The following is a 12,092-nucleotide window of genomic DNA, read 5'->3' as shown; positions in this document are numbered from 1 at the left end:
CAGTAATATTCTCTGTTTACGCATCTGCACATTTTCCTTTTGTGCATTACTGGTTAATACTGCTACCAGTCCCACGGTTTTATTGCAACCTCTCAACCCAACCCTAACCCTGTAAGTGGCCTCGTCACCCCACACAACCCAACCCTAACCCTGTAAGTGCCCTCGTCCCCCCACACAACCCAACCCTAACCCTGTAAGTGCCCTCGTCCCCTCACACAACCCAGCCCTAACCCTGTAAGTGTCCTCGTCCCCCCACACAACCCAACCCTAACCCTGTAAGTGCCCTCGTCCCCTCACACAACCCAGCCCTAACCCTGTAATTGCCCTCATCCCTCCACACAACCCAGCCCTAACCCTGTAACAGTGTCATCGTCCCCCACACAACCCAGCCCTAACCCTGTAAGTGTCCTCGTCCCCCCACACAACCCAACCCTAACCCTGTAAGTGTCCTCGTCCCCCCACACAACCCAACCCTAACCCTGTAAGTGTCCTCGTCCCCTCACACAACCCAACCCTAACCCTGTAAGTGTCCTCATCCCTCCACACAACCCAACCCTAACCCTGTAACAGTGCCCTCGTCCCCCACACAACCCAACCCTAACCCTGTAACAGTGTCATCGTCCCCGCACACTGCATGTCTCATGCTTACAGAGACATGTGCAGACTTGGGGTCCGAGTCTTACGCGCGGTTCTGATTGGACAGCGTCAGTGCACGCCTCCATCCTGTTTCCGGTTAAAGGAGCCATTTCCGCTGACGTATTTTGAACAGCTTGGCGGTTGGGCGTCTGTTTGGACTTTGTATGGCCGGACCGTGTGCTGGGTAGCTACTCAGGTACATCCATATCCAGCAGACGGGATTTTAAGAACTTCTGATTACGGGTTTTAGCCGAAATGGACGTAGCATTAGCCAAGCTTCTCGTCGGGCTCGCTGTCAAGATCAGTCGCAGTGACGGTAAGAGAACTCATATCTAAGCTAGGCTAGGCTAACGTTGTCTAGCGACGTTATGAGTGCTAAGATAACGACGTTATGAGTTGCTGTCTACCACTCTGTTGTGTTTTGGTAACGTTAATGCGTTTTCCCCGTGACTCTGGGGCGTTGTGAGTCTGGTAGTGTCTGAAGCAGTGGTGAGGATGTCACTCATGCATTAGCCCTCACCTGTGTGGCTCAGCTGGTATCCTCACTTGTGTTCTCGTGAAGGGCGGGTGCACAGCGCCACCGTGAAGTCTGTTGACGCCACCAAGTGCACCGTACACGTGGAGTGGACCGAGAAGAACATAACCAAAGGCAAAGAGGTGTGCCGTGTCCCTTCTGAAGTCTGTACTTTGGTTGTTTGCTGAGACTCGGACTGTAATTCTCACATGACTTTGTTTGTATTGACTAGATCGAAATCGGTGAAATGTGTAATCTTAACACCGATCTAATCCAGTACCTGCAAACATCACGTCCTGTTGCCTCCACTTCCAGCACTGCACCAGCTCCTAAAGCTGAGAAGGTGAGTACTAGTGAGAGCAGCTTAACCTGTTGTATTCCTAAAGTTGTTGGCTATATCTGATGATGCACTTACAGTATAGAGCCAGTACAGAGATGTAATTTATAACGTAACCTGTTTAGTGAGCGTTTACGAGCACAGCTTGGTCACTGCCTGTTCTGCACCTTATGGTCATCTGTTTTCTTTTCTTTGCAGAAGTCTGAGCTCCCTTCGAGGGCATCTAAGATCCCTGCTCCTCCAGAACGTAAGCAGCATGGTGTGATGTTTCTCCAGGTGTTTTAATAGACATCCAGGGTGTGTTTTTCTCCCTCATGCGTAGCTGAATAACTTTTGCATGTGTTTCCTGTTTGAAGCCTCTGCTCCAGGAGTTCTCTCGGCGGATCCAGGTTTGCATGTGCTGCATGTTTTGTTCCTTTTGACCAGGGGTGGGATGATGACGATGATTTCCTAGGAAATGTAGTGCATCAATGAACGTGTAACACTTTGCCACGATTATGTTTAGTGCAGACTCAGTTATTTGGCAACTATTCAGATAAAGCATGATTGGAGAGAAACTATTTGTAAAGCACTGGAAAATACAATTAAAAAGCCATTAAACAACACAGCACAAATATTTGCATTCAGTATTTCTTACATTTTTATATTTGAAAACCTGTTAGTACTACGCTAGTTACCACGTTAGTACCACAAAAATGCAGCGCATGCCACACTTGAGTGTTTGAGGTTGAGTGTAGTCAACTCAGATGTATGTAATCGAGTCACTGTTCGCACCCTGGATTCTTAAACCATCCACACTCACTGTTGGGGCTTTTTAAAAATCATGATTGTTTCAAATCAAATACAGATCATGGTGTTTGGTCTTCACCCTTCTGCACACTGTCCTGTTGCATAGCAAAATGGTTTGGGGTTTTTTTGGTTTAAGTGTGCTTCACACACATTTATCTTCCTTTCTCATCTACAGTTAAGATCCGGAGCGTGACTTCGCTTCAGTCCACCTGTGTTCAGCCACGCCCTCTTAACCTGGTCATTAGTGTCCTAGGCATGCACGTGCGGATGATCGGGCCACATCAGAAGGTTTGCGCATGTGCCTATGGTGCTCAATGACCAGTCTCCTCCTCCTAGGTCACAGAAGGATGACCACGCGGCAGACGTGTCTGTTCCGGCCGACTGCCGAGGACGCCCACGGACAGGATCTGCCCTCGTCTGCTGTTCCCAGACCTTCAGGTGAGTGTGCTGACTTTTTGGAGTTTGGGATTCTGACGTATGCACTACAGATGCACTTTTAATGCATATGTGTTAAAGCATTTTTAACACATGGAAATCCTACTTAAAATCCCAATTAAATCGAAGACATTGGGGGGAGGGGGGGGGCATAGCAGCTACGTAAAGTTCCATTAATTTTCCCACTTTGCTTGTTTGTCCGGAACAACGGCTGGTATCCTTGTGATGTCACTGGGCTGGGGGGGTGCCGTCAGTGAGCACTAGAATAGTGAACACAGTCGTCTGGTTGGTTTGTTAGATAATTCACCACGCTGCACATGTAGGCTCTGTGCCAAGTAAGCGTTACTCATGTGGGGGAGAACTTCACTATTGAGCGTCAGATTAAGCAGGTTGTGAAGCTGACCCCGGAAGTGGTCCGTTTTGAGGCTGGCAGCGTTGGCTGTGCAACCTGAGCAGTTCGGTGGAGTCTTATTTGTGTCCCACTGATGTGGACAACAGGACTACAGAAGAAGCAGAGTGTCAAGATGCCCTCGTCTTTGCTGCCCGTCAGTGAGTCTGCGTCTGATAGCGAGTCTGGGAAGGTCGCTGCTGTGCCCACTGCAAGTAGGAAACGTGCTTCTGGCTCATGTTTGCGTTTTAACTGCCCTGTTTACCAGTGGATCTGTGCTAATGCTGTAAGATCAGAGTGGAGATGTCTGTTTGTTACGGAGGGTGTTTGCTTTAGCCCGAATCTGTTCTGTGTGGTGTTGGCGAGTGATGCTAATTGTGCATAATATAACGCCTGTCTCTCCACTTTGGTCTTAGATCAACGGATTTCCAGAGTTCCTGAAGTGAATAAAGTAAACAAACGCTTGTCCGTCTCAACTAAAATCTCTGAGACTCAGGTCAAAAAAGGAAAGGTGTGTGTGTGTGTGTGTGTGTGTGTGTGTGTGTGTGTGTGTGTGTGTGTGTGTGTGTGTGTGTGTGTGTGTGTGTGTGTGTGTGTGTGTGTGTGTGTGTGTGTGTGTGTGTGTGTGTGTGTGTGTGTGTATAAAAAGTTAGACTTTCTGGAAGAGATGCAGTGTATTAACTTGACTGGTTTATTGTGTTTTTCTAGTATGGTGACATGAACAGACCTAACAAGCAGTTTTACCAGATGATTGAGGAGTACCGGGAGACGCTGGAGAAAGTTCCTCTGTCTCTGACGGACCCCGTAAGTCGTTGAGTCTCAGATCCTCTGTTAAAAGCACGTTTGGAATCTGCAACATCAAATCCTTTTAAATAGTGGCACTTTCTTTATGCACTCCTAGTAAATGGATTGGACATGCCTGAATTGACTTGGTTAGCAAAGGCACCCACTTTAACTAGTTACAGCAAATATTACTTGGAACGTCGGTCCCTTGACCAGGTGTTCAACCTTTGACAACCTGTCGAGGCATCTCAGCTAGCTGCCTCATGTAGCGTGTATTGTACGGGCTGACGAGATGGTGGGCAGGTTCAGAGCTCAGCCAGGCCAGGGGTGCTGATTTGAAGAATCTAGAGTGAGCGAGGTTGTTCGGGGCAACTGAATAACTCCATGTGCTGTCTAAATTCTTATTCTAAAATGTGGAAATTGGGTGGGCAGAGGTGGATGTGTAAGAGTAGGTGTCTTCAAACTTTGTGTGTTCTGAGCTTCTATTCTGAAATAATAATCCATGATGAGGTATGTTTATTAAAAATCCTAATTTGAAATGTCTCATTTACATAAGTATTCAGTACTTGGCACTATTCTGGACTATGCTGTAACCTCAAATGTGGTTGCTGCGTGAGTCCTACTCGGGAGCCCTGTTGGCATGTGCCTCTGCCCCTTGTTCTCTCATATCTCCAAAGGACTTCTGGAGGTCTTTTGGTCACAGTTAGGTTCTTACTCCTCACTGACCAAGACCCTTCATACATTTACTCAGTATGGGCGGGTCCAAGATGGCCTTAACTTTAGAAACGTATTTAGACTCCTGCCTACGTCAGTGCCTCGCCAGTTTTACCGCAGAGATGTAAAGAAGGGTTGTAAGAATGCTGAATACTTTCTGTATGTCCTAAAACCTTTTACATAACTTTCTATATTTTGTTTTTCTCAGGTTGAACTCCACAGAATTTGTGTGTGTGTTCGCAAGCGGCCTCTAAACAAAAAAGGTGGGTGTCCAAACTGGAGTAACATGGGAGTAATTCCACACTGGCTGTTAAAGTGGACAGAACACTGTTCAGTACTCTTAATTACCAGTTTGGCATTTGACCTTTTGGAATAGGTTCTAAAGTGTGCGTGTGTTACCAATTTCATTAATTCATTAAAAAAAAAAGTAAATTTAGGAATTGGTTTGCAGTCTGTTTTGTGCCTGGCTGTTTGCACGTTTCCTGCACAGAGGTGACCAGGAAGGAGATTGACGTGGTGACTGTGCCGGGGAAAGGAGTTCTCCTGTTCCACGAGCCCAAGCAGAAGGTCGACCTCACCAAGTACCTCGACAACCAGCTCTTCCATTTCGATTACTCGTTTGATGAATCCTCCACCAACGACCTGGTGTACAGGTAACTTGGTATTTCCACAGCTGACCTACAGATCACAGGACACAAACGGCACCTCCATGTGAAGGTGAGGAGAAACGTCTTTAGCAGATGCCACCTAGAGGGCTGTGGTTTGTAGTCTCCTGCCCCGGCCTGTCGTCACTGGCCAGTTTCTGATCACAGGACTTCTGCTGCTGGAATGACGTTTGCTAGTGGACCACTCAGTTGAGTGGAGATGTTGACACTTGTGAACACCACATCCATGCCACCAACATGCTAACATTGGCACTTTGAGAATGTTGCTACCCAGATATTACAACCAGTCATGGATCAGGAACTGGATAGAGGGTGACTATCAATTTCCACTCATGAGAATCTGATTGGACACTCTCTTTTTATATTATTTTTTTTAAATAAAATACAATTATTAGATGGTTATGCCAAAGGTGTCCCATGAGTGTTTGCACAAAGCGGGTATCCCTGATAAAGTGAACATTGAGTGTTCATACAAGGCAGCCATTTCTAACGTAGTGATTTTGTGGGTACAAGGGACGTGTTTTCTAAAGAGTCTGGAGCGAAGGCTTGGACCGTTTCCTGTTACTTGGTAGAAACCCTCTCCTGACTGTACTGTACACACATAATGCTAAAAGGTGGTTTTCTTCTGTCTCTTCTAGGTTCACCGCCAAACCCCTGGTCAAGACCATTTTTGAGGGTGGCAGGGCCACTTGTTTTGCTTACGGACAGACGGGCAGTGGAAAGACTCACGTCAGTACACGCCCTCTCTTCCACTCAAGGTGCACGGCACCCTTTATGTATGCTGGAGAAATATTCTTATTCTGTTCTCTTCCCCAGACGATGGGAGGGGACTTCTCCGGGAAGGCCCAGGACAGCTCCAAAGGAGTCTATAGCTTGGCAGGTGATCTGTGGTCATTTTAAATGTTCTCATGTCAGCCTGAATATTCTTCAGCTCCACGTTCACCGTAGCGCTTTGACTGACTGTTTCTGTTTGCTTTGCAGCACATGATGTGTTTAACCTCTTGCAGCAGCGGAGGTATGCTGATATGGACCTGTCCCCGTACGTCACGTTCTTTGAGATCTACAATGGCAAGGTTGGTTACAAATAAAACAGTTTTGACGTCCTATGGTTAATTCCTCAGTTATTACTTTGTGTGAAATTCTATATCTTTTAATGCCCACTTCTGTGCCATGGCTACATGGACTAATTGATTTTATTTATTTATTTTCCTCTCTCTAGGTCTTTGACTTGCTGAATAAGAAAACTAAACTGCGTGTGTTGGAAGATGAGGGCCAGCAGGTTCAGGTTGTTGGCCTGCAGGAAGTGCCCGTGTCATCTGTCGATGATGTCATAAGGCTGATAGAGAAGGGCAGTGCCTGCAGGTGCTTTTTTTTTTTTTTTTTTTTTTTTTTTCTCTTCCCCCCCACTCATTTGAGTCTGTCTAAGGCCCATCAGTATGGCTGCCTGTGGTTGCTTTTGTTTTAATACCTAGTTGTATGTGACTTTTGGTCTTCTGATTCGGGATTTTAAATTCATTTTCCCCTGAATTTGCTCCAGGACGTCTGGTCAGACGTTTGCCAACACCAACTCGTCCCGCTCCCATGCCGTCCTGCAGGTGATCCTGAGGCATGGCAAACAGCTTCATGGGAAGTTCTCGCTGGTGGACTTGGCGGGGAACGAGCGTGGCACGGACGTCAGCAGCAACGACCGGAAGACCATGGTGGAAACGGCTGAGATCAACCGCAGTCTCTTGGCGCTGAAGGTGCTGAACGGGTCTGTCGGGCTGGGCCGCCACTGAACACCGCGTCCTGAGACCCTCTCAAGTGCTAGTAGTGTTGATGATTGTTTTAGAAATGCTCATTTGTGGACTGTAGAATCACTCTCGAGGGTTGTTTTGAGATGGAACACCTGGGAAAGCTCACTGGGAAGCGCTGCACTGTGTGACACAATGTGCCTGATTTTTCCAGGAATGCATCCGATCTCTGGGGCAGAACTCTGAGCACATCCCGTTCAGGATGAGCAAGCTCACCCAGGTTCTCAGAGATTCTTTCATCGGCGAGAACTCCAGAACCTGCATGGTAATTGGACTGGGCTGCTATAGTCCGGGGCCCTGGGAAGTCTGTTTTCCCTCGGTGTAGTTCACGGACACCCTAATGAATGCTTTTGTTTGCTACCTTTGCAGTGTTTCTGAAGATGGGGTTGTTGTTAAGCACGCGTGTGTGTGGTGCCTTTTTAGATTGCTATGATCTCTCCTGGTATGAACTCTTGTGACTACACGCTGAACACTCTACGCTACGCAGATAGGTACATGCGCCTGCTGGAAATCAAACATGCATCCACTCACTTCCTGTGTCTCTCGGGACACGCTGTTTGTTGTCGTGGTCACCCACTTTGATCTCATGCCGGCGTCTGTGGGCGACAGAGTGAAGGAGCTCAACGGTGTTTCGAAGGGTGCAGGGCAGGACCACGGGACACGCCCGGAGGAACCGACGGACGTCTGCAGCTTCCTAGAGCAGGTGAGCGTGCTGGAGGCACCAGGACTGCGTGATGCACACTAAATACTGTGCGTTGTTGCCTACGACCTCTCCATGACCCAACTAGGCGGGGAAGCCGCACGGTTGCCCGTTCCTTTTCCGTAATGCGAAATTCTCTTCTGACTTGTGTTTTTCAGGAGCCAATTGAGGAGCTGATCCAGATCTCTGAGGTTGAAGAGAAATTCTATGAAGACCTCCAGGTGAGTGGGAACGTTCTGGCTCTGTTCGACACCCTGCTCGCGTATGGAGCAAGACTGCATTCACGTTATTTTATTCATCTAAATGGTCTGAGCACGCAAAAATGTGAAGTTAAGGGCTCTGGATTTGAGTGAGGCGGCGTTGCATTTTGGAAATTAATTTTTCTTTTTGGGCCAAAATAAAACTTTTCAATTAATATTCTAATAGTTTCTAAAATTTCAGTGTGCGTATGGCCAAGTCCCTTCAAAGCACCGTCTTCTGCGTGTCCCCATCAGCTGTGGCGCTACTCTTCTCCACGAATGGAAACTACCATGTAGCTGTGACGGTGTCTGACCAAAGCACTTGCCGCTGTAGTTCTCCATTCTTCTCATGTAGGCTGAATCCATGTTGGCTGGAGGGTCCCCCCCCCACCCCCATTTTCTTTAAGAACAAAGGGAGGGACATTTTTGTTCGTCTGTGAGCTATTTCTAAGGACTAATGTGTACAAGCTGATTTGTGGGTATGCAGATGTACTGAGCTCTTTCTAAGGGTCGTGCGTCAGTGCCTATATAATGGTGCCGCTCTGATTACTGTTGCCGATGGTCAGGTCTCCGTGGTTGTTTTGGGACTGAGTCTTGGGTGACGCGCCACTGCTATTGCAGGCTTTGCTTTCAGTGATTTTTGTTCTCTGCTGATGCCCATTTCCTCCTCCAGGGCGGCAGGGAGATTGCCAAAGCCATGCAGCACGAGTTGTTTGACGTGGTCAACAGTTTACCGGAAATTGATGAGTACATGGAGAGACTACAAGGTGTGGTCTGTGTGTGCTTTTCATGAATCATGGCCTTTTTTATTAGTAAAGCTGTGTTAAAAGGTTTTTGGTGCTGTCTGTGCTTTAGGGTCCTACCAGGCTCTACGCTCAGCTATCGAGAGGCTGAAGGCCAGGTCACTCGGCATGGAGTAACACGCACACAACCCGACGCCCAATCGGAGTTGTGTTTTGTTTTTTTTTTTAAATGTGTGACTGACAAACCTCCTAACTTTCTTAACCTGAAAATAAATGTTTTATGGGTTATAATAACCTTTCTCTTCACTGAATAAATGTCTTGCTTTTCATCGTTTAGAACTGCGTGTTTGCATCATGGTCACCTGAATTAGATCTGAATCCTCCCAAAACAACAAAAAAACAAAGTAGCTTCCCAGTAGAAGCCCAGAACCGACTCCGCACCAGTTTCCTTTGTCTAGGGTCACTTCTCAGAGTTCCAGGAGTAGTGTTGCTTTGCCTAAACAGCTGAGAACACTAATAACTGAAAAGATACTCAACCACAACTACATATAATGCGATTACGCACAAGAAGGATAATCTTAAGACTTGGGAGAGGTGCATAGCTTCCTGGGCATCCTCCTCATGCTCCTCTGCTCTCCCATTGGCCCACTCCCCATGTCTAGTGGTTAAGGTCACAGTATTTAGCAGCCAATGAACCATTTTTTTTTTTCCTTGAGTGCCAATGAAAAGGGTCTTTGGAGAGGTATTTCTGTACAGCGGTTGGCTAGAGCTGCAGTGGATGTATTTCTAATACTCCTTTCTGACTATCATCATGCATATGTGCCTAAGTGGACTTCAAAACTTCAGAATAACAACTCACTTTGCCACTAATAATAAAGGATACTTAATTCTGTTATTGTGTCATTGTTAACTTCAAGGTGTCCAGTACAAATTGCTTGGCACTCTGTCCTAAGTAAAGTGCCTAATATTAGTCTGTAGCTCTTTCAGAGTTGTTTATTCTGTGAAAGGCCCTGGGAATTAACAATGGTGTCACAGAGGGAGGGGCTTGGAGAGGAGGTTCTGTCTCATTCCCTGATGTCACAGAGGGAGGGGCTTGGAGAGGAGGTTCTGTCTCATTCCCTGATGTCACAGAGGGAGGGGCTTGGAGAGGAGGTTCTGTCTCATTCCCTGATGTCACAGAGGGAGGGGCTTGGAGAGGAGGTTCTGTCTCATTCCCTGATGTCACAGAGGGAGGGGCTTGGAGAGGAGGTTCTGTCTCATTCCCTGATGTCACAGAGGGAGGGGCTTGGAGTTGCTGACAGTGACGTATCTGTTCTCATCAGCTGCTATAGACCTTTTCTCTTTGACTCTTCTCACACACGAACAGCCATACGCATGTCCCAAGTGCTGCTTACACTCTGCAAACAGAAGCTGACACATGAACCAAAAGCATAATGAGCATCTCGCTCTGGACGGTTTCCCCCAAGGATGTGAATACAAACACGTTCAGCCAGAAGCTGGGTGGGCCTGCCTCTCTGTGTGAGGCCCAGCGCTGTCATTTCCTCTGAGAGAACGCACACACACACCCTCACGCTGGGTGGCATGTTCCTGTCGCCCTCCCCCACACAGACATGAACACACACACTTCTCCAGACCAAACACCACACCGCTGAGTTTCCCATGTTTTTGCAGTGCTAAATGTGTGCCTGATTATTCTTTTCTGTCATGTTCTTCCTGCGGCTCCTGTCTGGTCCTCTGAGACATTGAAAGCGCCAATTTTCTTTATTACTCTTTACTTCTTATCCTGCCAATAGCACATAAACTAGTTCAATAACCACCTCAAAATAATACGTATTGATTAAACTTTAATGCATTGAGGAGAGGCTGGAAGCCTCAGATTGATGGTTTAATGATGTCTAGTTGTCTGCAATAATGATGGGTTTCCTGGATGGACAATGTAGTGTTCCCCATCAGGAGTCTACACTCCAGTGTGGCCCGTGCCTCTGCTAGTCTCTGCCCTTGGGTTCTCATCACCTCCACAGACTAAACACACACACGACCCGTCCTCGCACGTGTCTGTGGACACAAAGCTCATGCGATTCCACCTGGCTTCCTCCTGTAACGCGTGCTCTAATACTTCAGATTATTCCAATAGTTTGCACACACACATACACCGTGACAAACCGCTAGTGCTTCAGGTCTAGTCGTGGGAAAAACAAGCAAATGCATGTGAGGGGAAATGTTTTGCAGGGCATGGTTATGATCTCAGCTGCAAGGACATTGTGCTTTGAGACGTGGATAGCTGTATACGATACATACAGAGGTTGTATTCCTGTCTCAAAAACAGCCTTATTTATAATGACGTTCTGTAGAACACGTAAATCAGGGAAAGATGGTTAAGGACGTTCCTTCCCTGACTCACTGAACATCCATCTTATTCCTTTCTTGAACTCTATAATGAATATTCAAGCATGCAAAATATGTCTCCCACCATTAGGGGGCAGTCAGATTATGGCGAACAGAGACTCGAAAAGGCCCCAAGGGCGTGTAGCCAAGCCACACATGGCTCTTTCCCAGTTCCTGATCCTCCTAAAAGGAGCAGTTCAGCATCATTCTGCAGCGCGTGGTCTTTCGTGAGCGGGGGTCGCGGGAGCATCCAGAGTCCTGGCTAAGGACACTAAACTCCTAGAGTTTAGCAGCACGTGGAGATAAGCGCCACGCGTTTGGCTGCGTCTGGTGTAACTGGCGGGTGATGTGACGCAGACGCTGGCCGCACGCCCGTCCTGCTTCGAGAGGACAGTGCCGTTGTCAGCACAGGTGTGTTGCCACAGGTGTGTTGCCACAGCTGCCTGCCGAGGCAGTGGTTTGTTAAACACATAAACAAAAGCGGTTTGCATGGCTCCCCATGCAGACTAATTTTATTTAATCTGGGGTGTGCCGTGTTTTGTACACTGAGCTGCGTTTTTCCCCCTCACGTGATTAGCAACTCGAGTTTTTAAAACCATAAGCTGGCACTTCTGTTGTTTACATTTACCTGACACTTTTATCCAAAGCAACTTACAATTATGATTGAGTACAACTTGAGGGTTAAGGGCTTTGCTCAGGGGCCCAACAGTGGCAGGGCTTGAAGCAGCAACCTTCTGATTACAAGTCAAGTACCTTAACCACTGAGCTACCACTGCCAACATGTTGGCATGTTCAAGAGCGTTTGGAAAGGCATTCCCTCAGGGAATCTTAAGTATGGTTGAACAAAAATCCATCTGTGTTTGCAGACAGCTCCCGGGGCACACCCCCTGTGTTCCATGGACGCGTGGAGGCCCACTGGACCCTTGGTCTGTGGGTCTAGGGTCAGATAGCACGTACACGTGCACACACAT

General features: G+C 47.4%; 1 protein-coding gene across 5 annotated transcripts; it reads left to right on the top strand.

The window, feature by feature from the left end:
* The first annotated feature begins 380 nt into the window (after positions 1–380).
* Positions 381–9,065, top strand: kif2c (kinesin family member 2C). Of its 5 annotated transcripts, XM_081703728.1 has the most exons (22): positions 384–952; positions 1,199–1,293; positions 1,383–1,493; positions 1,686–1,734; positions 1,844–1,876; positions 2,613–2,714; positions 3,210–3,314; positions 3,516–3,610; positions 3,808–3,903; positions 4,805–4,859; positions 5,087–5,249; positions 5,900–5,990; positions 6,078–6,141; positions 6,243–6,334; positions 6,481–6,623; positions 6,799–7,003; positions 7,209–7,319; positions 7,478–7,545; positions 7,664–7,757; positions 7,913–7,975; positions 8,667–8,760; positions 8,849–9,065. In XM_081703728.1, exons 1-22 carry the CDS (start codon positions 892–894, stop codon positions 8,911–8,913), a joined length of 2,055 nt encoding a protein of 684 aa, XP_081559854.1. In that variant the 5' UTR covers positions 384–891; the 3' UTR covers positions 8,914–9,065. The 5 variants fall into 5 exon arrangements, 4 of the variants coding, with proteins under 4 accessions (XP_081559854.1, XP_081559855.1, XP_035391886.2 ...); XM_081703729.1 differs by lacking the exon at positions 3,210–3,314 and having other exon boundaries at positions 385–952; XM_035535993.2 differs by lacking the exon at positions 1,844–1,876 and having other exon boundaries at positions 386–952.
* The last annotated feature ends 3,027 nt before the right edge of the window (positions 9,066–12,092 follow it).

Source organism: Electrophorus electricus, chromosome 20 (assembly GCF_041902795.1).
Source record: "Electrophorus electricus isolate QZ-2024a chromosome 20, ASM4190279v1, whole genome shotgun sequence".
Taxonomy (NCBI): domain Eukaryota; kingdom Metazoa; phylum Chordata; class Actinopteri; order Gymnotiformes; family Gymnotidae; genus Electrophorus; species Electrophorus electricus.
This window is presented reverse-complemented; position numbering and strand designations above follow the sequence as displayed.

Excerpts from the sequence above, each read along its gene's own strand:
- kif2c (XM_081703728.1), top strand. The coding sequence starts at position 892 with ATGGACGTAGCATTAGCCAAGCTTCTCGTCGGGCTCGCTGTCAAGATC. Across the intron at positions 7,004-7,208 it reads GCAGTCTCTTGGCGCTGAAG|GAATGCATCCGATCTCTGGG; the intron begins GTGCTGAACGGG and ends TGATTTTTCCAG. Across the intron at positions 8,761-8,848 it reads GTACATGGAGAGACTACAAG|GGTCCTACCAGGCTCTACGC; the intron begins GTGTGGTCTGTG and ends TCTGTGCTTTAG.